Source organism: Lissotriton vulgaris, unplaced genomic scaffold (genome assembly GCF_964263255.1).
Source record: "Lissotriton vulgaris unplaced genomic scaffold, aLisVul1.2 SCAFFOLD_1244, whole genome shotgun sequence".
Classification (NCBI taxonomy): Eukaryota; Metazoa; Chordata; class Amphibia; order Caudata; family Salamandridae; genus Lissotriton; species Lissotriton vulgaris.
The window spans coordinates 520263-547993 of record NW_028251837.1 but is presented as its reverse complement, the minus strand read 5'-3'; the positions used below and the strand labels follow the sequence as shown (position 1 = coordinate 547993).

General features: G+C 47.9%; 1 protein-coding gene across 2 annotated transcripts in view; it reads left to right on the top strand.

Moving 5' to 3' along the window:
• The window catches only part of UROC1 (urocanate hydratase 1), a 216284-nt gene that overhangs the window by 56534 nt on the left and 132019 nt on the right, over positions 1-27731 (top strand). For both annotated transcript variants that reach the window (XM_086950924.1, XM_086950925.1), the window contains exons 5-6: positions 19744-19872; positions 23945-24006. In XM_086950924.1, coding sequence (XP_086807050.1) covers positions 19744-19872; positions 23945-24006 — 191 coding nt within the window. The remainder of the gene's footprint in view (positions 1-19743; positions 19873-23944; positions 24007-27731) is intronic.

The window sequence follows — 27731 nt, the reverse complement described above, 5'->3', positions numbered from 1 at the left end:
ACGCCGTTGAGTTTGAGTGCTGAGTTACACATCCAAGTGAAGATATTAGCTAGGCATGTGTGCAGCACGTCGGGTTTGTTCACCGACTGGGGAAGCCCTACCACCAACTGAGTATCATCAGCATAACTGATGATTTTAATGCCCAGATGTAGAACCACACTCTCCAGTGGGGCCATATAAACGTTGAACAGTGTGGGGCTCAATGATGAGCCCTGTGGCACACCACACTGGAGGGGGACAGATGTTGATTTCTCCTGACCTTCCCAGACCTCGAACGTCCGGTCTTCGAGAAAAGATGCGAGCCTTTTCAGGGCCATCCCGGAGACCCCCACCTCTGACAGCCGCTGGAGTAACACCTGATGGTCTACGGTGTCAAACGCCGCACTAAGGTCCAGTAGGATCACTGCCACCGATTCCCCCTGAATCCAAAATACTCCTGGCGTTCTCCACGACTGCCAGCAGGGCAGTGTCCGTCCCCTGGCCGGGGCGAAAACCCGTTTGGGAGTCGCCCAGGAGGGAGTTGGATTCTAGAAAACCCGAGAGGCGCCTGTTCACAAGTTTCTCCGCTACCTTGCTAAGGCCCGGGAGCAGGGAAATAGGCCTAAAATTGGCAAGGTCGGCGGGATCCAGGCTGGGCTTCTTCAGGAGGGCCTTAACTACCCCTCCCTTCCAACTGGGGGGCACCACTCCTTGAGTGAAAGATACATTTATAAGATCCGTCACTGGGCTGCCGATGGTAGAGGCTACCTGCTTTAGATGTTTCATCGGTACCGGGTCTCTCAGAGACCCACTTTTCACAGTCGACAAGACCTCAAGAGTTTCGTCCACAGTGACTGGTCCAAAGGAGTCCAACTCTACTGTCCTCACCCTGGACTGTGATCCTGGGTCGGAGACAGAAGATGACTCCTGAGTTGGCTGAGGGAGGGGTACCAGGATGTTCTCTATCTTGGATTTGAAGAAAGCGGCTAGTTCTAAGCATTTCTCCCGCGGGTTGTTATGAGTAACCGGAGGTTCAGGGTCTTTCAAAAGTTCTCTGATGACATTAAACGACTCTTTCGAGGAGTTGGAGGAGAGAACTATTCTCATCGAAGAACTTCGATTTTGCTAACCGGATGGCGGATTTATAGATAGTGAGAGCCGCCCGGTATTCCTTCCGGCTTACTTCACCCAGGTCCTTCCTCCAAATCCGCTCCCACTTCTTACAACCCCTCCTCAGTGTACGCAGCTCTGGCGTGTACCAGGGGGCTGAGCCCACTCTCCTACCCTTCGTAGGTAGTCTTTTCTTGGGGAGAATAGCGTCGAGCGAATTAGTCAGCCAGGTATTAACATTTGCATCAGCCACCGACGGGTCAAGGCCGGGGGTGGGGCGAGACGCCTCCAAGTATGCCGCCCAGGTGTCCACTGGTAGCCTAGACCAAGTTCTTTTCACAGTGTATGTTCTAGATGTTGAAGCCACTGGGCCGTCAAACTGCCACAGGGCTGGAATCATAAAGTGGTCTGTCCAGGGCAAAGCCAGTGCAGGCAATACTTTGAGGCAAAATGAATTCGAGAAGATAGGGTCTAACAGGTGTCCCTTCTCATGCGTCGCACTAGAGTTAACCAAATAGATCTCGAACGCTTTCAAGTCACCCATCAGATCTACTCCCAGAGAGTCGTGGGGGTCGTCAAAATGAATGTTAAAATCACCCAGTGCCACGAAGTTGGCTGTGGAAGAGGCAAGGAGCGCAACCGTCTCCACAAAGGAGTTGAGGAAGTTGGCCATGATCCCAGGTGGACGGTAAACAAGGAGGCCCGCCAGGGATGCGGTGGGCGACGCCCGTATAGAGAACTGACAACTCTCACAGTCACTCATCCCACCATCCTGTACCTTACCTGTAGAGGATGGCAATACCACCTCCCCGTCCCACAGGCCTGTCAAGGTGAGATGTGAGAAAGCCAGGTGGAAGAGCTGCGACCATGTCCGGACCTGAGCAGGAAGAAATCCATGTTTCCGTAAGAAACAACACATCGAGCTTATGGTCACGAATAAGAGAATTGATCTCTGTTGTATGACAAGGGAGGGACCGACAATTCAATAGGGCCAAAGCTAACGTGCCCTTGTCTGAAACCGAGTCATTACGCGAATTACAGGGCCCACAGGGCAAGAACGGAAGTCCAATCTTGTGAGCATACCTACATGTAACACAAGTCGGCAAGCGCCGAAGCAAAAGTTCTTCCCGCGAGTACCTGAGGCATGCCCTCGGAGGCTCCCATGAGTCGGACAGGGGGACCGGCCCTGGGTCCGTCTGGGCCCGGGCGGGCACAGACGGGCTGAACTCTGGCGTAACTCCGGCGTCAGTACGGCGTCCCCGCTGCGCGTTACCGCTGCGCGTCAGCATCTGCTAGACTACAGTACGCCCCTTCCCCATCTGCTTCTCTCATCCCAATGTGTCAAACCGGTCCGCTCTGTCCCCCATCATTGTTCATCCCTGCCACTCTCCACTTCCCCAAAATGATTGCAACCAAACACCTAGAAATGTTGTTACTCACACTAAACTTTCCCTAAGCTCACTGCTCTTACTACGTTTATAGCTTGTTGGTCACCCCACTGTTTCAGTCATAGAAAAGTTAGATTTGGTATTGAGATGCACATCGCACGCTGAACTAGGGGAAGATGTCCCTTTGGGTATTTTGACTATCGTTTTTACTGTGTTTGATGGGATATCAGTCCACCTGAACCAGCATGCTACATGTGGTGTGTCCGGGTAAGAATTCAGTTCATTGGTTCTCCACGGCCATGCCAAACGAGATGCGGCCATGCTTCTGACCGGCCCATCGTCCTCTTCCCTTTGCTCTCAATATCCCTACCAGGCCCAGAATATTTGATCATTTCAGGTCCTGTGGCTCCTTAACAGGATGGTTGGGGTACACCACTTGGCATTTTAATTTGGCACAATGAGTAACCCTTGTGGAAAGCAGTGGATGGGAATGCATGGATGACTATTCTGAGAGATTAGATGTGAGATTGAATATGATCAAAAACCACCATTAATTGTGTTGCGAAATCGATTAAAAACATTTCATCCTTTGCACCGCAGTCTGTCCCGCCACCGTTGGGTTAAGAGCCTCAGCCAAGATAAAGTTCCATAAAGCATGCCTACACCCTAAATGTGCCATACAGATGGCCAATTAAGGTCCATAATCTGCTTAATGGACTGTAGTCCTTTTACATTTCTTAGACTGTTCGTGATCTTGAGGAAGTGCACCTCCACCTGCAGGGGTGAGGTAGATGCTGATGGACTGCCAGCCAGGATCCATGATGGTCCCTCACCTTTCACGCAGACTAGGCCCACTTGAGAACTGTGTGGAGACTGTGACTGTAGTAAAGTCCTCATTGGAAGCTTGGGATGACTGTTTTCCGTCTTTCTTCGGTGACCTCTAATATCTTTGTTCAGTGACCCCTAATGTCTTTTGAATGCAGGGTAGGGTGTGCTTTATCCAGTATACATTGTTCCAGGTTGGTTTGTACATTTGGTAGTGTGTGAGGGACAGAGACATTGCCAAAGCAGGAGAAACGGAGAAGACTGGGTAAGAAAAGCTCCAGGACATTTGTGCACATCCCTGCACTGGTCCAAAGCCACGACCTTCCCCCAAAACTGAAACTATTGCCTTCATATTCCCACAAATCGACTGGCTTCTCGACTGACCTTAAAAGCAGAGGTACAGGGCGACTTTTGCAGGGTGCATCCACAGCTGTTTGCATTTAGAAGACGCTGGTTCCAGTTGTGTTCGTTGTAAATGGTTGGTACGATTTAAAAGGTGTCTGGTGGCTCCATCTGCCTGCGGCTTCTTCCTGGAGCAGTGAAACCTGACCTAGTCGTGAAAGACTGTCTGATCCCTTAAGAGGCTTGGGAGGTTCAGATCTAAGGAGTAAAATGGTATTCAAAGCCTTCTCTGGTTCACACTGAGTGAGCCAGTGGACAGAGCAGATGCAGCGACCCAGGCTGTTTACACGGAGCCCAAGGTCTCCCAGAATGTCAAACAGTTCTGCTCTTTGTGCTGTAGCCAAGGTTAGGCTTCTCCCAGGACGCCATGCGAAGGCCAGTGTGTGCTGCTGAATGAGGCACTGTCATCCGGACTCCATTGTCACAGGTCCTTTTGAAACATTGCCGAAACAACCTGAGGATGTTAGACCTGCTTGCTTTCCCAGTGGGAGGCAGTAACATTGCATTAATGTTGGTGCTAGAGGGCATTATCATGAGATAACTGCCTGCCACCAAAGTCATTGTGTTGTAGCACCTGTACAGCATCTGCTATTTCCGACAAGGTCTAAAAGTACGTCTGAGAGGGTGAGAAAGCGGCTGCTCCATATGCTGTGCACACTTGGTACACTGTTAGAAGTGTGGCAATAACATTGTTGAGGTTGCAATTGTGCTATAATCAATCAATCAGACATTTATATTGCGCACTACTCACCCGCGAGAGTCTCAAGGCGCTAAGGGCGGGGGGGGGGGGGGGGGGGGGGGCGCATGGACTGCAAAACAAACAAGATGATGGACGGAATGTTGCACAATGGCAAAACATTCACCCCCAGTCACAGGTCTGGGTTTAACCCATCGTGGCCATGTCTGAACTGGGGTGGCTTGGTGATCAAAATAACAATGGATTAAACCCAGATCTCTGCTTGGGGTGAATGTTTTGCCAGTGTGCAACATTCCGTCCATCACCTTGTGTGTTTTGCTGTTCACCCTATGTGGGAACGGGAAGCCCAGACGTGGGTCCCATGCTCACTGTGCCACTGGAGTCCAGCTATCCTGGCTGAAGACGGCTGATAGCCAGAAACCGGTCGTAGGATGCTTGATTCCGGTCCAGGAAAGACATGGCTTGGCAGTTCGGGCTGGACTGTTCCCATGAGGCACAGGGTCAAGGCTGATTTGCATATGGCCATGTCTGAACTGGGGTGGCGTGGTGAGCAAAATAACAATGGATTAAACCCAGATCTGTGACTGGGGGTGAATGTTTTGCCATTGTGCAACATTCTGTTCATCATCTTGTATGTTTTTCTAGGGGGGGGGGGGACTGCTACTCTTCGAAGAGCCAGGTCTTAAGAAGTCTCCTGAAGGTCAGCAGGTCCTGGGTCTGTCACAGGTGGTGGATGTGGTGGGTGCTCAATGTCTTGGCGGCGAGGTGGGAAAAAGATCTGCAGCCAGAGGTAGTTCGGTGGATGCATGGAACGGTGGCGAGGGAGAGTTCAGCAGGGGGAAGCTGGCTGCTGGGAGTGTAGAAGGTGAGTAGTTTGAGGTATGTTGGTCCGGTGTCGTGGAGTGCTTTATGAGCGTGGGTGAAGAGTTTGAAGGTGATACTCTTGTTGGGGAGCCAGTGCAGGTCCCTCAGGTGGGCAGTGATGTGGCTGTGGGGCGACATGTAGAGGACCAGGCGTGCAGAGGTGTTCTGTATGCGTTGGAGTCTTTTCTGGAGTTTGGCTGTGATTCCCGCGTAGAGGACATTGCCGTAGTCTAACCTGCTAGTGATGAGGGCCTGGGGGACCATCCTTCTGGTTTCGGTGGGGATCCATCAGTATATCTTGCGAAGCATGCAGATGGTGTTGAAGCAGGAGGAGGACACTGCGTTGACTTGCTGGGTCATTGACCGTGTTGAGTCCAGGATGAACCCCAGGTTGCGTGCTTGGTCGGTGGGTGCCGGTGCAGCTCTTAGCGAGTTCGGCCACCAGGAGTTGTCCCAAGCGGAGTGGGTGGGGCTGAGGATGAGGCCCTCCGTCTTGTCCAAGTTCAGCTTCAGGCAACTGTTCTTCATCCATTCAGAGACGGCCTTCATTCCTTCATGGAAGTTGGTCTTGGCGGTGGCGGGGTCCTTGATGAGGGACCACAAACTTGTTGCTGCAAAATTGGCACTGTGTCCAACCATGAAGTGGAGAGACAATTGCTTGCATAAATGTAGGATCTTCCAGTAAGGGACTACTTTGTTGGCAATGGCTGGCAGAGTGTGGTTTTGTCGTTCTGTCTATCTGGTAAACATATCTGTGTTGTACATGAAGGTTGGAAGAGTGATTTAAAAAAAGGCCTGGCCTGCTGGCCCCAGGGCGAAACACGTGTCAGCTGTTCTTGCTTTCACTTGCACCCAAATAAATAAGACAAGACAAGCAATATTGTGCTCCATTTTTTGCATCTGATCGTGCCAAACCCATATTTAGTGTTTCAATTACCCTATGACTATAGATTACTACCAAGAGTACAAGCATATCAAACTCGCAAAGCTGAAGGCTTCCTTGCCTGTAATTCTGGTTCTCCTTCATGGGAAGAATCATAAGCAGGATCCAGAGGTCCTGTTCAAGTACGCTGAGGAAGCTGCCGCTGCAGGGCCTGGTGGGATGCTGCCTGGTGCTGATGGGAAACTGGCCAGTTTCTCAGCCTTTAGAGCTGCTCGCCTTCTGCCTAGATTTCCCCGTTTGCTTTGCCTTCATTTCTTCTTCTCGAGCCTTGCGCTATGGGTGAATGGTGTGATGAGAAGCACTGGAAGATGAAGGCCGGTGCCTTAGAGCCCATTGGAAGTGATCTTAGGTGAGCCGCCCTTTCCCCCCCGACCTCGTTCTTTCCAGAAAGGGATACAGGTCTCTGCACAGAGCTCATCTGGATGTTTTGGAAGTCTAACCTCAAAGTTGGTATTGCCATGAATCCCAGGCGATGCCTGGCCCGGCAGTGTTTTCGTTAAGTACCAGCGCTCGACACATTTCATGAGGGATAACAAGAGGTCAACCATTTCAGGTTGTATGCCGAAACCGCGCATTAATTTACCCCGCCTGCCTTAATGCGGTCCGAACGACAAATGCGCCTCTACAACACATTCGTTTACCATGCAAGTCGTTGCGAGTTGCCTTAGGGAAAACGCTGGACTTGGGAATGGTATCATTTACTATTCCTGTTCCAGTCTGCCAACAGTAGGAAAAGTATTGAACTTCAAGCCCAGCATCAGTCCAACAATGCTTTCCTTAAGGCAAGTCGTTGTAACGACTTACGTGGTAAAGGGATGCGTTAAGACGCATTTGTGGTTCGGACTGCGGCGTAACATGTACTCCTCATGTTTTGATTGGATGCCATGTGCCCCCCTCACTGCTGACCTCAGATCTTGCATAGCAGTGCACGGCAGGGACTATATTCTTTTCCTGTTCAGGCCCACCTTCATCCGGGCCTGTTTATTTCAAGTGTCCACCAAACACCCACTTGCTCTCCACGTCCCTTACGCTCCATGCCCCCTTGTTAATAGAGTTCAGGCGTGAGGCCCATTGGTCTTGCCACTGCTTGTTTATTATTGTACATAACTTGGTGGATTCAAACATTAAGGTTTGCGATAATTTGCATGCATTAGCAGATACATTTACCTGACATTAGCTGCTATTATTTTAAAATAAGTTTGTGATTGCGACAAGTGTGCACAAGTTCTACAACAGACTCAGCACTTTTCCAGCAGGTCACTTGTCCTGACTGATCGATAGTGTTTGGGAAGCGGGTCAGTGACTGAGCCCACTGAAAGCCTCTCTCCTCCCCTCAGCCTTTAGTAGGACTGCGTCCTGGGTGCAAGCCCCACCGATGCCTTTCACCTCTTGAATACAACCCTTCACACAGTAAACAAATACACGGTCACAACACAGGAGCAATCCTTAAGCATGTAAAACTTTAGAAAAACTTTAGAAAAGCTGCCTGTATTCACCTTCCTTCATTGACGGGGACTGTTGTTTCAACCAGTACCCAGGCGGTACCTGCACAGAGGCCTAAAACTGGTTGGGCAGTGTTTCACCAGCGGCACGGTTCTGACACACTTTCAGGATACTCACATGAGGTCAGTGTACACACACTTTCTACTCGGGAATAATTTACATAGTCAAGCTATCCTGAAAATTCAGGAACCGGGCCAGGTCGGGAGACCCTGTTGGTGGGGACAATACTGTTGACACAGTGCCGGGTGTTCGCTGTGTGCGCCGGAAGCCAAATACACACCAGATTTTTAGGATGTCCACAAAACAAATTTACGTACCAAAAATCTAAGTAAGTCTTAAAAAGTCGGCGGGAGTCTCTCCAATCTGGCATTGGCCGGCCCTTCAGGACCGATGTTGGACACCCATAGGATTCCTCTGATGCTGTTCGCGCTGCCCAGGATTCCTGGGCTGTTCTAGTCAATTCTACCTCTCAAACTTCCCAAGGAAAGATTAAAAGACCGGCCTGGTTTTGTCGTTCTGTTGTGTTTCCTTCTCCCAGTAACACGACCTTGTGGACATTTTTCCACCAAGGCTGAACACATTCTGGCCTTAACTTTGTTGACAGGAACGAAGACGTGCGTGTCCGGCTGCCTTCGCATTCCCGAGATGCCTGAGGGCTGTATTTACATCACCCGGGAGAGCCGCATGATTACCGGCAGCCCGTGGGAGGAGAACTGCAAACAAGTTTCCAAAATATGGAAAAACACTTCATCGCTGGCAGTCAGAGGCCGTCTTGGAGCGAGGGCTCAGCTTCTCAGCAGAGTTAATAACCTTTTACCTTCCAAGCACTTGATTCGCACCTACCTCCTTCGGTGGAGAGGAGGGGGTTAAAAGTCTGTGATTTAGTTTAGTGCTTCGTTACTTGTATTATGAATCGGCGAGCTACTGCTGGGCTGTGTTTGCCTGTGGGATTTAATTTGAGGTGGAAATGAAGAGTTCCTATTGGCTAGGCCCGTTTACCACTTTTCTAGGTGCCAGTGGTTGCCCTCTCTGAAGATCGAGGACACAGAGGGAGCAGAAAAGTAAATAAGTGTAGGGTCATGCAGTTTTTCGTGCTGCAGCGGCAGAATACCAAGGCAGCCTAGTTTTAATTCGATCTCATGCCACCTTGTTCCTCTACCCAAGCTCCCTGTCTTATTCTCACCCTTGCGTAGTATTTTTCATTGTGCCTGGTACCCCGGCCACTAGTTTCCTGTCTCCTTCCTCTGCCTTGGTCAAAGTTTGATGAAAAATGAGTCCTGTCCCCAACTATAAGTGGCAGTGACCGCCTAGGTCCACCATCAGGAGTGGTGCATGTGAGTGACGTTTTGGTAGGTACGTTTGCTGTAGTGTTGGCCAAACCATGTATGTGGCTTGTGCATCACATGAACCTAGCTGAAGGGAATGGGGAGGACCACAGAGTCCAAAGCAGAGATGGAGAAGCGGAGCAAGAATGCATCCCTCCTTCAGAATCCCACCACAGGGATTTGAGTCTCTAACCATTAATGCGAGGATGTCAGCTAGGATGATGGGATAGGATCGGATTCTATATAATGCCATCCCTGGCCATATGAAAAATGTTGGCCATTGCAGTCTGACATCTGAGGCATACCGGCGAGTGTCAGATTGGCATATCTGAACCCCCAGCTATTTAAAGGTGACCGGTTGCCACCTGAGGATGTCCCCCCACACTGGGAGGGCGGTCCATCAATTATGTGGACTTTAGAGGGAACACTCAACACTTTTCCAAATTGATCTATAGGCACAATATGTCTCCAAATGAGTTTAAGATTAGCTCCAGCTGTGTTGGGGCATGTTCTGGGGTTCTGAGAAACAATGACACCTTGTCTGCACACCTGGCCGCCATGTGGTACTGGTTTCCAATTTCCATCCCCCAGGTTGGGCCCTCAGTTCATATTACATAGCATTCAAGTTAGAAGCCAGTCTGGACCGATATTCACTATAAAGCCCATGCCCTGCGTCTTTCCCTTTGCTAGCCGCTCTATGGCCACCTTGACCTCTTGCACCTCCAGGTTCTCCTTCACAGATTACTGTTGTGCTAGTGGAAGGCACAGACTGTGCTTGGAACAGAAAGCGGGCAATTCGATTGGTTGGGGGTTTTAAGGGACTCATACAGGAGTTTATAGTAATCAACAAACACTCTATTGATTCTATCTGCTGTGTGGGTGGCTGTCTGGTACTAGTCTGTATAGCCCTGATGGGTTTCTGTTGGAGTCTGATTACCGACCAGGCCAGAAGGCAGATTGCTGTGTCTTCCTCTCCCTGTTGACCGGCAAGGTATTCCGGCAGTGCATAAGTTGGAGCTGTTCTATCAATAAGTGGAACATTTTAGTCCGAGCTAATTGTATCAGTCTATCAGTTTGGGTCTCTGCCACAAAGAGTACAAGTGTGCGGATGTGTCTCCATGTTTAGGACTTCGTACCAATGTTGGCTTAACGCCAAGGAGGTTTTGATGCACAGTCCTCTGATTATCACTTTAACAGCATCCCACTGTACATTCAAGTGAGAGGCTGTGCCCTCATTGTCCCGAATGTCCTCTTCTTTCACTTCCCAAGTGACGGTCTGTAAGGTGGATTTGGGGGGATTGGCGGGACTAGCAATGCATCCAGTTGCAGTCGCCCCTGCTGTCAAAACTCTCCCCATTGTCCACGTTAATAAAAGAGGGTCTGGGTTAGTATGGCATAGGTATTCTGAGGTGTGAATTTGTGGGATTAGTTCTACGGATCTCCTAATTCAATCTGATCTCCTGTATAGTCCTTGTAACCTGGAATAGCTGGAATTTTCACGGGTCTTGGGGTCTATTTCTCTCCAAACTACCTCTAATTCCTACCTTGTGGCCCATTGGTGGAAATGGGCTGTCATGAGTGACTCCTGTAGACAGGCTATATACATTTTTATCTCACAGAGGAAGGAATACACCTTATGGAGTTTTTCCTGGAGAGCCTTGGCCTCAGAAATTCCAAGTAAGGAAATTCTATCTAGTAGGCATACTCGTGGATTAGTGAAGAGGGGGCTTGTTTGTGAGTCTTGCGCAGGCCACGGATGAGCAGATACACTGGGCAGGATATGTCTGGTTCAAGGCATGCAGTGGACGGATGTAGGTATACAGTGAATGAGTGCATATGTTTCCCCCTTCCCTGGTTGAAGCAAAACGAGCTTCGACCACCTTAACTAATAAACAAAAGCAATAATAACTCAACCATGTTCCTAAAGTGCTTACAATGTTAGAGTTCTGTGGGGGTGAGCTCCAGGCCAAGCATAATGATGCGGTCATTCCACCATATCCGGAATGGAAGTTGTGTCTGGTCGAGTATCTGTTGGATTCAGGCTGGCCTTCCACACTGAGTGATGACCCTCAGGATATGTGTCTCGGAGGCTAAATTAAGTTGTATGCTGACCTGGGGGTGATGAGATGGCCCCCTCATCAGTGACACCTGCCTGCAGACAATGCAGTCCCAGAGTCTCCCTCTGTTCTTGTTGGGGCTGTAGGACAGTCTTGGACCTGTCAACGCTTGTGAGTCCTTTCTGGGAGATGGAGCCGGACGTTGCCAGGCCCACGGTCCCAGTCCCTACCTGGTTCTCAGGGGATGTCCTTCGCCAATCTGGTGTGTGGATCTTTGTGGTAGGCTTTCTCAAACTGTCTCTGTTGTGTTGCCCCATTGAATATCAAGGAGTGCTGCTGGAACTCAAAGTAGTTTTACTAAGGGTCCTGAGTAGTTGATTTGTCCCTAATACTAGGCCTGTGATCCTGAGGAGAGTTTTACTGGACTATGCACAGGCGAGGAAGGTGCAGTAGATCCTATGTCGATGAATGAACTCTGTGATCCTCCCAGAACAAGAAAGTATCAACTAGGTCAGGGGATGGGGAGGGTGAATGTGTGGTTGTGTGTTTGTTTGTAGAGGGTCAGTGGATCAGTAAATGGGAGATATACTTGCTCTCTTCCCTTGAAATGACTAAACCAATGCAAGAATGTGAGTAGCCTTAATGGATACAAATAAGGGTAATAAGTGCCCAAGGAGAGTTCCATACCCCTGAGTTTGCCTGTATGTGGTCAGAAGCTCTGTGTTTAATATGACATTAAAACCATGGACCTGATGTACTATGTGATTTTTTTTTTTTCTTTTATTTTTTTTTTCCCCAGTCTCAAACCCAACAATTCGCAAAATCGCAGGCTTTGTGACTGAAAAACCATTGGTTGCAATTCACAGGATCCACTTTGCCAGTTGCAAAAGCATTTCCAACCTACAGAATGTCTTCTGCAACCCAGTCCAACTCACAGAGCGGGTATTCCATTCCTATTTGGGCGTTGCAGTGCTATACATTAGTGGTGTGTAACAACAATGGCGGTCATAAACTATTGAAAGGTTTAGGATTCCTGACTTGGCGTGATAACCTATGAGCTGTGTAGAAGCTCTCCCTTTTGGACAGCTTTCACTTCTTGAACGCTCAATGGACGCATCTGAAAATATATCTATCTATCCCGAGCTTCTCAGAAGCGGTCGCTGCTCCCTGCTCATCCACCTGGTATCGTAGCGCTCTGATTGCCACGCATTGCTCGCACTGCTAGAATTTTTTGTTATCGTAGCGCTTATTGCCAGACTTGCTCGCACTGCTGAATATTAAGTTATCGTAGCGCTTTACTATTAGACCGTGCTTTGTTATTTACTGTGCCGCTCGCTTTGCCTGCTCTGATAATTGTTGCCTGACTGTGCTGCCCAGTTCATAGCGCTTAATTAGGTCGTGCCCCAATCTCGTCCTGTTTCGCTTTTGGCTCACTGCCATTTTGTTGTTTGTTGTTGTGCCTCCCAGCCCGGCTCTCCACCCCGCTCCTGCCTCCCAGCTGCTCCTCCCTCGCCCCACTCCCCCTCCACTATCCACTTATGACAGTTGCTCTTGCGCGCAGCGTTCACGCGCAGCGGTTGCGCCCCATGCGCGCCGAAGGTGCGCCAAAGGTAAGCCCGTCTACGCCCGTCTACGCCCGTCTACGCCCGTCTACGCCCGTCTACGCCCGTCTACGCCTGGACCGCGCCCAGCGGCATACCCCCTGGTCCCCGCAAAGTCCACTCCGCCCGCATAACGTACAACGCCGCCACCCTCTCTGCACTTAACCCCGGCCGACTCCCCAACTGCTACCAAGCCGCTCCAGGACATACCCATGGATCCTTCACCTGCCACTCCTGCAAGTTCGACTGCATTAAGACCCACAGCAAATCCATATACTCCAAACAGAGCTCCAACACTAACCACCTGAAATGCATCCTGCTCAACACCCGCTCGGTCCACAGACACACCATTGAACTTTGGAACCTACTCGACACCACATCGCCGGACGTCGCTTTTCTTACAGAAACCTGGATGAACACCTCATCAACGCCCGACATCGCCATAGCCATCCCGGACGGCTACAAAATCATCCGAAAGGACTGCATCAAGCAAATAGGAGGAGGAATCACCATAGTTCACAAGAACACCATCCACATCACAACCAGCTCTGATGACATCCTCACAACGGCCGAACACCTTCACTTCCAGATCCACACCGACCCGAAGACCACTCTCAGAGGCACCCTCATCTATAGACCACCCGGACCCCGCACACAATTCAGCGAAGACATCACTGACTTTATCAGCCCTCACACCCTCTCTTCTGAGAACTATATTCTACTGGGAGACCTCAACTTCCACCTGGAAAAGAACGACAGCAACACCACCACCCTCTTGGACAACCTCGCCAATCTCTGACTCAAACAACTTATTGACACCCCCACCCACTATGCCGGGCACACGCTCGACCCAATCTTCACCTCCAGCAAGCACATCTCCTTTAATCACACCACAGCTCTCGATTGGACAGACCACAGCTGCGTTCACTTCAACTTCAAAAAGACTACGACCCACAACCACCCATAACCAATTCCACAAAGAAACTGGAACAAAATTACCACCGACCAGCTCTTCACATCGCTTCACCAAACCCCCCCCCGCAAAATCATCGGACCCAAACCAAGCAGCCACCAACCACAGGTAAAAGTGACAAAATACGGCATACTATATAGTATCAACTAGGTGCCGTAATAAGATTAATTGTCTGGAACAATATTCTGCTCTATGCCACATATCTACCATCCCTATGTGGCATACAACAGAACGATTTGCATGAATTGAAGAGTGTGAGTGGAATGTCTGAACTTTAGGTAGCATTAGGTTTTGAAACACTAAGAATGAAAGTATGAATGAAGTATGAAATGTTACTGGTGAGGTTCCTAAGAAGAATGTTATTTTGTCACTTTTACCTGTTTTCTAAATTGACTATGTATATTGTGCAATATTTATAAGATAATCATGTGCGATGGATGTATATAAATGCTTTCTACACTAAAATAAAAATACCTATATATTTGCTAAAAACCTGTCCTAGCAAGTAATTGAATGGTGTTTATCTTGTAATGTGCAGTACCTACTCCTAGGCTTATCACCCCTCATATACTGGGATCCCGGATTTGGGACCACATTATCTACTGGCGGGGTACGTTCTTTGTTCTTTATTCAGTTTTTCTCCCCCCACGTCCCGCCTGCATCCAACTAGAAACCCATTGGGGAACCCCCTTCTTTCGCATCGTCAAAGAGTTTACCAACCCCACCGCCGGCACCAACGACATCACTCCCTCCCAAGACCTCTGCGACTTTCTACCCTTGTTTTTCCACAACAAAATCGCTGACATACATAACAGCTTTGGAGACCAGTCCACCCCACCCACCTCCGAACTTGAACCCCCATCCAACAACCTTTACGCCTGGAACCCAATCACCACTGAAGACACCATCCGCCTGATGAACACCATTCACTCAGGATCACCAACCGACCCATGTCCCCACCACATTTTCAACAAAGCAGACTCCATTATGGCACCCCATCTCCGAGACGTCATCAACTGCTCCCTCAACTCCGCTACCTTCCCGGAAAGCTGGAAACATGCCGAACTCAGCGCCCTCTTGAAGAAACCTACAGCAGACCCCACTGAACTTAAGAACTACCGATTTCACTCCTCCCATTCCCTGCCAAAGTCATTGAGAGCCGTCAACAGCCAACTCGCCGCCTTCCTCGAATCCAACAAATCCCTCGACCCTTCACAGTCCGGCTTCCGAGCCAAACACAGCACCGACACCGCCCTCATCGCAGCAACAGACGGCATTCGAACCCTACTGGACAACGGAGAAACAGTTGCCCTCATCCTACTTGACCTCTCCGCAGCCTTCGACACAGTCTGTCATAGCACCCTTATACAACGCCTGAGCAACGTCGGAATACAAGGAAAAGCATTGGACTGGATCATCTAGTTCCTCACCGGAAGAACCCAGAGAGTCCGCCTCCCCCCTTTCAGATCAAAGGCCGCCGAAGTCATCTGCGGCGTACCCCAAGGATCTTCACTCAGTCCCACCTTCTTCAATGTATACATGAGTCCCCTCGCATCTATTGCGCGCCAACACAACCTCAACATTATCTCCTACGCAGACGACACCCAGCTGATCCTCTCCCTCACCAAAGACCCAAAAACCGCCAAAACCAACCTACACGAAGGGATGAAAGAAGTAGCCGAGTGGATGAAGAACAGCCGTCTAAAACTGAACTCTGACAAAACGGAAGTCCTCATCTTAGGATCATCCCCCTCCGCCTGGGACGACTCATGGTGGCCACCGGCCCTGGGAATCGCACCCAACCAACGGACCACGCTCGTAACCTGGGCTTCATTCTGGACTCCGCCCTCACGATGACCAGACAAGTCAACACCGTCTCATCATCATGCTTCAACATCCTACGCATGCTCAAGAAAATCTTCGGTTGGATCCCCACCGAAACAAGAAAAACAGTCACCCATGCACTGGTCACAAGTCGACTAGACTACGGAAACACCCTGTACGCCGGAACCACAGCCAAACTACAGAAAAAACTCCAACGCATCCAAAACGCCTCAGCCAGACTCATCCTTGACATTCCCCGCCAAGCTCACATCTCAGGTCACCTGAAAGACCTCCACTGGCTCCCCGTCAACAAGAGAATAACGTTCCGCCTTCTCACCCACGCACACAAAGCCCTCTACGACCAAGGACCCGAATACCTCAACACGTGCCTGTCCTTTTACACCCCCACCCGCCAACTTCGATCGTCCAATCAAGCCCTCACCGCAAACCCACGCATCCAAAGATCCACCATGGAGGGAAAATCCTTCTCCAACTTAGCGGCCAAGACCTGGAATTCTCTCCCCACCCACCTCCGCCTTACACAAAACCACCTCTCCTTCAGAAAACAACTAAAAACTTGGATTTTTGATAAGTAAAGCTCCCCCCCCCTCCCTCAAGCGTCTTGAGACCCTCTGGGTGAGTAGTGCGCTATACAAATTCAAACTTGACGACCAAAGTTTCCATAGGATTTTTTTTTTGTTTTGTCAATAACTATAGCGATGCTTTACGAATCTTCACAAAAGTTTCGAAAAGCTTCCCATTTTTTACTCAGCTGCTGTGTTGAAAGTTTCAGGGTAAACCATCAATCAGGGGCCGAGGAAAAAAGGGGGTTGGGGGGGTGTCCCAAAATGCTTTTCCCTATGTTAGGTCTATGGGGACTACAGCCAGAAGCGCTGAACGGATTTACACCAAATTTTGCAGAAAGCTAGGTGTTGGTCCACAAAGCGTGCTTTTTGTGATTTGGTGTAAATCTGTTCAGTAGTTTCAGAAATGATTACGTTTAAAAAAGTTAGATATCTGGGATGGGAGCCAAAAATCCAACTGAAACTATACAGAAATTTGATTGGTTGCCAACACTTCAACCAGGAAATGTGTTGGCAGCCATCTTGGGACACAAAATATATATAAAAAAAAGGGCTGGGGCAGGGTAGAAGTAAAAGCACACTAGCCTCGGGGGGGGGGGGGGAGGGAGAGGGAAGCATTTAAAAAAAGAATTTGTCAAGGTCTGTGGATCGGGTCGAAAATAAAAAATAAAAAAAATTAAGCATGGTATCCCGGTCTTTGTTCATTATTGGCCCCTGCGTGGGCCAGGTCCCGGGGGCGTTAAGGAGATATAGGAGGGGGCGCACGGGCCCCTCTCCTGGGGCTTATTATTCCTCGGAGACCACCACCTGACCCGGGCTACTTTAAATATTATTGTGGGGGAGGTCAATATGTACTCTCCCGGGGACCATCACCCCACCGGGGCTCATTTCCTTTTAAATGGGGGGGCCTGTCAGATCCCTGCCCCCCTCCAAGCCCTTGGGATTTCCTCCTCCATGGGGATTTGTTGTAAATCAGTGTGGGAGGCTGCATGGATCCGCCGCAGCCCTGGGTACTACCACCTCCCTGGGGCAAATAGAAAGAACAGGGGGCGTGGGCTCCCTCCTGGAGCCATAGAAGTCCCTGGGGACCACCAATCCCCAGGGCCATGTCCCGGGGTGCCCACCTCTGGGACATTGCTGTTTCCTGTGGCTTGGCGGAAGGAAAACCGCTCCTGTCAAGCCATAGTAAACTCTGCTCTGCTTCTAGTAAGTAAGCAAGCGCAGAAAAAAATGCCCTCGCTTACTAGAAGCAGAAGTGCTTTTAGACAGGGGTAGCTGCATGTTCATCAACTCCCTCTTTATAACAGCAATGCTGGCTCCCGCAGGACACTGGGAGCTGGCAGGGACCGCGGAGGCCTTGATACTCCCACCGAGGTCCCCATCGTGAGAAACTGGTTGGGACCAGGGCACCCAGTATTGTGGCCAGGTCCCTGGGGATGGTCTCCCTAGGACCAAAATTGGCCTATGAAGGGGGGCCGTGCAGCCTACTCCCATGTTTAAAAAAAACAAAAGTGGCAGGCTTGTGGGATGGGGTCCGCGGGGCTGTATTCATCTCAGGGAAAGGGACCATGGGGCCCCACTTCCCATTTTAAAAATACTTACCCCCAGGGGACTGGGTCCAGGGGTCAAACACGGCCCAGGGAAGGAGTTCCACACGGACCCCTTTTCCTTTATAATTAAAAAATAAAATGCTTCCAGCACGACGCCGGAGGCCCACCCCCTTACTGTACCATTCTGAAATCGCACCTCCTGGCGCGCTGCTGGAAAGCAAATAAGGCTATCTGGGCAGAGCCTAAGCACAAATCTCTTGGTGAGATCTCACTGGCTGTAAACAGTTCAACCAGGAAATGTTGACAGCCATCTTGGGACACTGCTTCAGCCTAGTCCCACAAAGGACCCCACCAGACTTGTTTTATATAGACAATTGTTAGCTTAGGGAATGGGCTTGCAGACTTTTCTGTAATAAGCGATGGGGTAGGCGTAACTTCAATCATTTGCTGTAGTGTAATTATGCAAAATTATGCAAGATATACAGAATTAGGCAAGGAGGGTAACCCATAATTTAGAGCTATTTTCTTAGTGCAAACTCTTCTCAAGCTTCTATTATTATAAGTGTTATAAAAGTGAGCACGTCAGACAAGATTGCACTAATGCCCACTATATTCAGGATTACCAGAATTGATCACCTTCATGCATCAGTCACTTTTGTCAGCAGTAATATTTTAAAAAAGTAATAATATTAGTAATATGACCTCCTGTGTTGCATGATTTATCACTCAAATATTAGTGGTAAATGTTTTTAGAAATATCAGCCATTGCGTGCAAATACCAGCTTGTGATTTCTGAAAATATACACAATTTTGTCTTAAGTACACACTTTTCAATATTGGTATACATATATTAATTCAGCCTATTAACAGCTTCTAATTTAGGAAGCTGGGCTGCACACTTGCAGGTACCTGGAGAGCTACTCATTGAAAAGCCCAGCTTATGGCATATGGCTTTCAGAGGGAACTCGGGTAGACCTTCTGAGTGGCCGGCTTAGATTCCCTGGAGCTGGAGTTAAACAGCTCCATCATATGTCAGTTGCTCAGGTGATGAGGGATTGCTACAGTCGACCACTTCATGTCTAGGTACAATTGCAGGTGTGTTTTCTCCACTCCTCAGTGGGCAGGGATCCTCTGTCTTTGGGTATGCGCTACTTCTGAACCACTTGGGTTTACCAATGATGCCTTTCCGAACCTCTGCCGGGTTCCTTCAGTGGGTGTCCATTAGACACACATATCTTCTCCATCATATTCAAGGTGACTCTCCGGTTGAGCTAGTATTAATTCTTTGACTCTGTTCATCTAGTAGGAGAGGCTGAAAATGGGCATGGGATTCTGCAGCTCCAGCCTGGGAGCTGGGTGGAACCTACCTGGAAGTAAGGTTTGCTTACTGTGGTTAATTTTATGCTGATATCCTGTAGGTCTCCCCTTAGGCCTAAGACACTGTAAGCTTGCAGAACCTTAACTGCTACAATGAAAGTTGGGGTCCAGTGCATTGCGCTGCAATTTAGGACAATCCATTAGTAGCAAAGTAATTATGTGCCCCACAAGAAGTGGTGGAATGGGCCAAAGATTGAGAGCACCGGGCCCTGCCCACCACTGGGCTGTGTGGCACGGCACCTGCTGAAGGAATGATAGATACACCTTTCTGTGTTGGGGCTTAGGATAGGGCAAAAGGACGATCTGGAATAGAAGCACAGGAGATCTAAAGATGCATGGCTTATACATTGTACACAAACTGGCAACTTCAAGAGAATCAAAGGGGCAAAATGTAGTAGTGTTGTTGCCAGCGCTTTACACCTGAATCAAGAATGCTCCGAATATCTACTCTAGGACTGTGTCCTACTGTCTACGATGTCCACTGTGTGTCCAGGAGACCGGCTTCTAATTCCAGTTTATCTACATGATGGTGTCTAATCTATAGCAACTAGTTTTAATTGCTCGCACCCAGTACATTCTAAATTCTAAACATATTGGAGATTTTAGCAACAGTTGCAAAACTGCCTCAAGAATGTAATGAAATGTGACATTTCCAAGAATAATGAATGTAATTGTATAAACGTTCTATTCAGTGTTGCCACCTACATTAAAACTAGTATTTTTGCTTTGTTAATCTCTCAGTTCTGGCTGGTGATGAACTATTTGTCCGAGATGACCGAGGACCAGACGCTTGTGATGTATAGCGGCCATCCGTTGGGCCTCTTCCCCAGCCACCCCAATGCTCCTCGTTTGGTCATCACCAACGGGATGGTACGTAAAGTCTCTGCTTACCGTCCGATCTCAGATAGGAACCTTTAAGTGTTTAGGTCCATGAACAGGTGTTTCTGGGCTCTTTTTGGCTATTTAATGTTCCATGTTTTGGGGGTTTGTATTTTTTTAATTGACTTTATTTAAACGTTTGACACATGACTCGATCTAAGAGGAATATACATGCAATTAAAGAAAAAAGGAATACAAGTTCCCCATAATGTCACAAGGTTTTTTAAAAAAAAAATTGAATGCTTTACATTTGTGTAGCACAAGTTGTCCCATGCAAGTCTTGATCACGCACCTACTTGCTCTGCTTTCACTGCTCCCACCTCCCAAGGCCCAACAGCTGTGAGACCCCTGTGTGTTCTAAGCATGTTGCTCCCTCAGAGGGCCATCTTCTAGTCCCTACAACCCTTCGTTCACCCACACCATCCAGCCCCCTCCTCACATGATACCAGGAGGATCCTGGTGGTCTGCGCACACATCTGGAGAGGGAAAGCATGCACTTCAATACAGCTCTGGTAATCAGTCCTGTGGCATCTCCTTACTATCTCCAAGGAATAATGATGGGCTAAGATCCTTCCCAGGAGAGCAGAGCATCCACTTCCTGCCTTGCAGCCATAGACTCAACTGCTCTCAAGAAGACTTGATGTCCAGGAGACAGTAGCTCATATAATGTAGGTATTTCTTTGCATTTTGGGACTTGTATTTAGTAGCTATGGTTTTATAATGGAATAAACAGGAATAAAAGTCCCACAGTGCAGAGAATAGCCCAGGCAGGATGAGCTATTCAAAGATGGACTTGGGAAACGTGAGCGTGATGATTCTCTGGTTCTGTGCCTCAAGGCGAGGAAGATGAGCTGATCACCTGCAGAGCAGGAGGCCTCCCTCAGTCTGCCCGATTAGATGCTTGGAAAGTGCTTGATGTGAACTGAATCCCCTTGGTACTTCAGTGGGAAGATGTCCTCTGCACCCCATTCATCCGGATAACCAGGAGTTCAGCTGCTGCCACTTACAGTGCGTGACAGCATGCATGCTGCCCTGCGATGATTCCTGCATCCGTAGTAGATCTAAGAAAAAGATCCAGGTCTAAGAAAAAGACCCTGATGGCTTCACCTGGTGGAGAAGTGTGGCTCAATGGTTAGAGCGGCAGACCCTGATGCAGAGGTCTAGCCCGGGACCAGGGTTCAATTCCCCGCCTCGGCAGGTCTTGGGCTCAAAATTCCACGGACCTGATCATTCTTGCCTCGGTGCCTATTCCAATCATGGAGTCCCACTCTGCAACTCTGGGCAATAGCTTGCTTAATCTCCACAACGGCCCCCACAACGCGAAGGATGCCTGGCCTCCACCTTGGGGGTGCCCAGGAGTGGACGCCTCACAGGGAAAGGCAGGATGGGTTCCACAGCGGTATTCGTGCAAGCGCCTTGAGACCCTTGCGGGTGAGTAGTGCGCTATACAAGTATCAATTTACATTTACATTACCCTGATGAGGCACCAAACCCATTTCACTCACATGATGAGTAGTGCTGGTATAACTGGAGCCCTCAGTCCTTGGCTCCTAGATGCCACTGGGCTGCCTTTCCATCCTCTGCAGCTACTGCTGGGCCTTGCACTGTAACAACTTTTGGTCAACTCCCAGGGCACGATCCCCGTCACCAAGGGACCCAACTCTGTAACAGGAGGACCCTATGTGAAGGAGGCTACATATGGATTGTGTGAGTATATGTTGCCCTTGTGCTTACTTTGTACATTGCTGTGGTTTACCTATGTGCACTGTTTTGTTAAAAACATTTTGTTAATTTTTACGTCCATCTTGAGTTTTACAAAATAGTTCCAATATACATCATCTTGCATTTACATTGCTAGTCAAACTTGTACATTCTCATACAAATAGTAGAAAGTCAGAATATAAAGTATAACCTGACAATTGTCAATCCCCAACCCCTTCCCCCTCCTCCTGTTGCAGAACCATGCCATAAGGTAAAAGTTAACATCCTGTTCGGAAGTTTAGTTGTAATACTATCTCATCCGTGCTGCCTCACATTCTACTGCTCGAATTATTAGTTATTTTCTGTCCTATCTGGAGTAACTTGGGGTCCCTCCCCATCAAAGCGCTGTTGTACTGGACTCCTCCAAGGAGGCAATCCCATTGGAGTAGGTTCCCCTGAGTTAGGTCTGGGGTCTTTAGTGCTATCAACCAATGGCTCTCTCGATTGATCAAATTCCCCGGCTAGCATTTCCAAAGAGAACCCTCCCCTCACATCCTGCCCATTTTTCCAATTCTTTTTTCCATTCTGAGATTTGGGGTCCCTCAGGCGCCTTCCAATTCCTCGTTGTTTTCCTTTTAGCCAGTATCAGACCCAGGTCTTCTATGTGTACTGTTGATGACATGCACTCAATGCATTACTTATGGTATTGAAAGGACTGATCACGGCCATCTTCATCCAGCCATGCCCTATAACATCTAATACACGCACCGAGTGTCTGAGTATTGAGGTGCGCTACACTCACCCCACACAAGTACCCACACCAGGGAAGGGACACATGCGCAGCACCTGGAGTCACTTGTTAACTCTTCTGCTTTTCCTGCCACTGGTCGGCCACCGGCTTGCATGAAGGATTTGGGGGATGGGAATTCTCATTTATCTTTTTTTTAAATTTTATTTATTAGGAGCACACTATAAATGAACTCTTTCCACCACTGACTTGGTAAAGTGTGACTTTTTAAAGATCCTCCTATCTTTAAAAGATGGGATCAGATTATTGTAAATTAGAACAAGATCCAATGTAGTGCCTTTATCTTCAAACCCACACAGCGCTTGAAAAGTTTCAATAATGTTTGTTCATTGATAGTCACAAAAGTTGTGGAGAGATCTAGCAGCACGAGTAAGCAAGATTCATTATTGGTCAACTGAGGAATGGTGTTAACCTATACTTTCAGGCTGGTGACTTCAGCATTGCATCCTGCCCTGAAGCTCCATTCAGTGCCCATGATGTTTAATCTTGTAGCTCTTACTATATGTCCATAAGACTCAAAAGGGTGAACTGGAGACTTAACGGAAACAAGTGTACTTTGAGCCGGAAATTGACCCCCCCCCATGGATTGTACCAAAATGACCAATTTAGTAAGTTGTGTGCAAAGGCAAAGTACGTTTGTAGATTGCACGGAGGGCGAACCAGGGGAATCGAGGTTTCCTAGACATATGCTTGACTCGCCTTTTTTGACATGGCCTGAGCAGTGAAGCAAAAATGTGGAGGCATTTACATCCTTTACAGAACAATCAGACTGCCAATCATTGCAGAGGAAATCTTAAAGATCTGTGCAACATGGTCTTAAACTGTGCAATTCCCAAAAAGGCTCAAACGTTATTTAAGAATATGACTTAGTTCCTGAAGAGCAGATAAGTCATTTTGAGGAGTCAATGGGAGCAGTAAAACCTAGGAAACATTCTCCTTATATCGCATGTCGTGCAGGTGCGATTGGATCCAGTCCAGTTATTTGTGAATTTATTAGATTCCTTTGGTCTAGAATAGTATGCCACGTTCTCCTGTATATGTCGGGTCTGTGCACCGCAGGATGAAAATTTGATTTCATGGTCTGAGAATTCCATGGTTTTTTTGTAAGCTTTTGCCCCATTTAGTTTGTTTTCACTTTGTGTTTTGGATTGAGATTTTGTCCATCTGGCACGGACCTGCCCATTTCCCTGGTTCTACTTGCAGTATTTTTGTCTTACTCTTTATTAGTTTTCTCATTTTTAACTTCAGTAAAAAGAGAAGGGTCTCAACTGGGGGCATAGACTGCTTGGACACCATCAGAGAAGTTTGACTCATTTAATACTTGAGTTGCATCACATGTAGACGCCAAATACTTGATTTTCATCATTCAGACCCTGTGTCGTTATGAACATTTTTAAAATCCACCCTGAAAGCTACCATTTCAAACTGTTTTGTTTAAATTTGATCAAATAGAAATATTGCCTAGTCAATCAAAATATCTCTTTCGGGCGACGCAATGCAGACCATTAACAGTGGAACTTTCCAAGTATAATATGTTTTCTTTTTCATTTTTAGGTTATTCCAAACTACTCTTCGAGGGAAGAGTATGAGAAGCTCTTTGCGATGGGCGTGACCATGTAAGTAATGTTGCTCTTGGATGTAACTTGGTCAATAATGCTAGGGGGATGCGAGTCTGAGATTTCCCAGCAACCAATGAGGTTTACACAACTGAACGGAATATAGCGAGCCTGCACTACTGGACGATTAGAACAGTCAGGGGAGTTAGTTTTCAGGTAGTTGGAAAAGGACGGTCGGCCAGTGTAGGGCCTCTGTGGGATAGTGTGGACTGTGTGGTCTACTTGGTTCCAGGTCCTCGTTGGAGCAATGTAGGGCAGAGAGTCCTAGGAGAGCTGATTAGCATGAGCCATTTACTAGCATCAGCAGTCCAGGCTTAGGAAGGGCCCCATTTGTATCTGGATGAGGTTTGAACACCTTTGACCCAATGACAGGCACTGTGAGAAACTTAATCTGCCTTCAAACCTGTTTCCAGAGCGCTCACTCGTGTTCCCTCATGAGCACTCGCCCACAACCGAAACTCAACCAGATGCATAGAATTGACTCCGTTTACATAAGTCATATGGTGCATGAGAAAACGACAAATTTGGGGGGAGGTGGTCTATCGCACCCCAAGCACGCCCCGCCGAGGCGGCTCTAGGCTCATGGTGGCCCTGGGCAGGGAGCGTAGGTAGGGAGCCCTGGAAGAGGGGCTCGGGGGGGCGGAGCGCGGAGGCCAGTGAAGAGGGGGGGGGGGATCAGGGTGTTTGGAAGTGGAACAGAGCCGGAGGCCGCCAAATCCCTGCCAGGGGCCGCCATGCAAATATGTATCTAACCTCAGAGGATTATTATATTAAGAATATATATTGGTGTGTTGGCCCCTGGGATTTGGTGGCCCTGTGCATGTGCACAGCTTGCACATGCCTAAGGCCGCCCCTGGCCCCGCTGAAGCTACGCCCCTGTGGCACAGTTTGTCTGCCTATCTGGGCATCTTGGCCTTCCTTTCCTCCCTCCTGCCCCTAAACAACCCAAACAAAAATGTCACATTGCTATTACTTGGTACCTTGTACATTCCAAAATCTGGATGCTTTACACCTTTGCTCACTGATGGAGTGGCCCTACTGTACCCATCGAGTCTTAAATTGCACTTATTCATAGGTGCTGGAAGTGGTGTGTGAGGGGTTCTGCAGCACCCCCCAAATAACCATGCTGGAGTTCAGAAAGTGAAGGAGCAATAAAGATGACTTTAAATTGTGTTTTTATCTTGTGGGAGGGGTTAAATGTCAGGCTGAGTCTCCCAACAAATTAGTAGGATGTTTGTTTTCGAACCTAAAACTTGAAATGTGCAAATATTTCTAAATGTATATACAGCAGCTAGAATAACAAAAACAAGTGCTTCATTTGTGCTTTCCTGATGTGTAATTGAGGCAAATATGTCAATAGGATTAAAACAAATCAAGACTCTTTAGTTTGTGATGTGCAAGTGATAAATATTCATTGAAACTATTTCCACATATTATAATTTGTGCACTATATACTTTTATCATTAAAACTGTCTATGCAAATTTCAGTAGAAAATGTAGTGAGTGCAAATGGCAGCGCCTTACATTACCACACCAGCCTTTAGTCATGTTTTTGGCGATAGTGTGAGCCCAAATGCGCCACCGGCTTCATACCACACCCTTACGACTCCAGTTACATGTGTGTGGCTCCTTTGCAATACTGGGTCTTTGTGTGGTGCTTGAACAGATCACAATCCCCATAACTTTAGTCACATAAGACTGATGGAAGCACCCCCACTCTAGAAATCGTTCCAGCACAGCTGCACCTATGATCCTGGACTGCAACCTGTGCAATGGATGCAGTAGGTAGAAAGAAACGGAAGCACATAATCTTATTCTTGCATGGCTGGACCAATGATGCTGCAGTTATTATATGTAACACGTGTAACCAGGAGAATCCAAATCTTAAAGATTCACAGTAGCAACTTAAATCCTGGCTCCTGGCAATTCCAGCCACGGGCTTGGCTTTGGTCAGTAAGACTGGGAGGGGAGGGGGGTGGGGGGGTTAGCTTAAGATTGTCCCACAATCCTGCTGCAACACCTATCATGTTAAATCTTGTATGAGAAGCAGCGTATTTGGGGGCCAATGGAAAAGAGTGCGGATTGTGAGGGGTGCTTAAAATACAGTATTTTGTAGAATGCCCTTAAAGACCTTTACAGACTTAAGTGTGTTTTTGTTTGAATGAGTATTTAAAACTTTCCGGAGTAATCCGACCGACACCTTACCATACCAGACTGATAGGTCATGTACCTAACTATTTACTATATAATACATTTATTAGGGGGGTCTAACACCTCAAAGACCCCCACTGAAGCTACACCTCTTCCATGGTAAGTTGAGTTCCCAGTGATCACATGGTTCGAATACCGAGTTTATGGTTTACGAGCAAGTGCCCCAACAATTTTTTTTAAGTTGTTGCAAAAAAAATCTTGTGGCTCTAATAAAGGGGTGTTATGAAGGCATGACCCATGCCAACATTCAAGCATAATCTCTTTACAAATGAAATTCTTTAGATTATTTCAAACTCTGTCTGATATCCTAAAAATGTAGAGCTGAATTTGGCCCTCCAACACCAATGCTGGACACCCGTATTCTATAAGACCAGAGAATCTGTTTACTAGTCTGGCTTTGAGAGCTTCTCCTCTATAGAAATGTTTGGAATCCCTGTGCATTTTAGTATGAACTTGGTTTAGTACCAGAGTAAAAAAAAAAAAGCTCTGATGTCATGGTTATCTCCCAGAATGACAGTGACCTCTCATATCAGCAGGACATGAATGCTTTAGTAGAATAACACTGGCACTGCTGCTAGGCGACACTCCAAACATTGTTCAGTTTAAATGCCATCTGGCTTTCATATGATGTCATGTCTGCATGTGCATTGTTAAAAATGTACTTTTTGAGCGGGGGTGCAGAGAGTCTGGTGTTGGGTGCTGTGACACCCCAAGCCAGCTGGTGCAACAGTGGTGCCAGGAGTGCCCACTGTGTCCTGGTTCCATGAGGATGCCAGCAAGAGTGACTGGCACCTCTGGCAAAGCCACACGTTACCCCACCAGGGGAGAATGTGGCAAGCATGACGGCAAGGAAGCTCTGGGTCTTGGGGTTATGTATGCAAAGAAGGGTGGGCAAGATGAGGAATGTCGAGAGGATGGTGGTTGAGGATTAGAGAATGGACCGACAGTCATTTAAGTTGGACAAAGCGGAGGGTGGTAAATGGAAGGTGACCTCTTGGAAAATATCACTGGTGGCTGTGAGTAGAGAATTAAGACCTGTTAGCCAATGGTAAAGCTGTCAACTGGAAGGAATGGGACTTAATGAGCAAACATTCAACAAGCATTTGCAGAGCCCACAGTTCTTGCCTTTCAAAGTTTTGGCTTGCCAATGCTTGTTTGGGTTGGCATAAAGTATGACCCAAAACCTTAGAAACATGGACGCCTTTGAATGTAACTGCAATGGTGGCCATCTTAAAATGTTATGTTTATGAAGTTGAAAAAGCCATTACTAAATGGCTTCTCCTGTATCTGGACACACGCCAGCTGCAATATGGTGTTACATTGATTTGTATAGCGCTCAAATCACCAGAATCATTTCGTTTTTATACTCTGTAAAAAATCTAGGATGTCCACCTGTGAGTCTGCATGCATGCTCATGCACAGATGAACATCTTGGAATGTTTTTTTTTTTAATTGACAAGTCGCACTAAGATTGCTGACGTTGCATGACCATACATGGACTTTAGTCTTAAGAT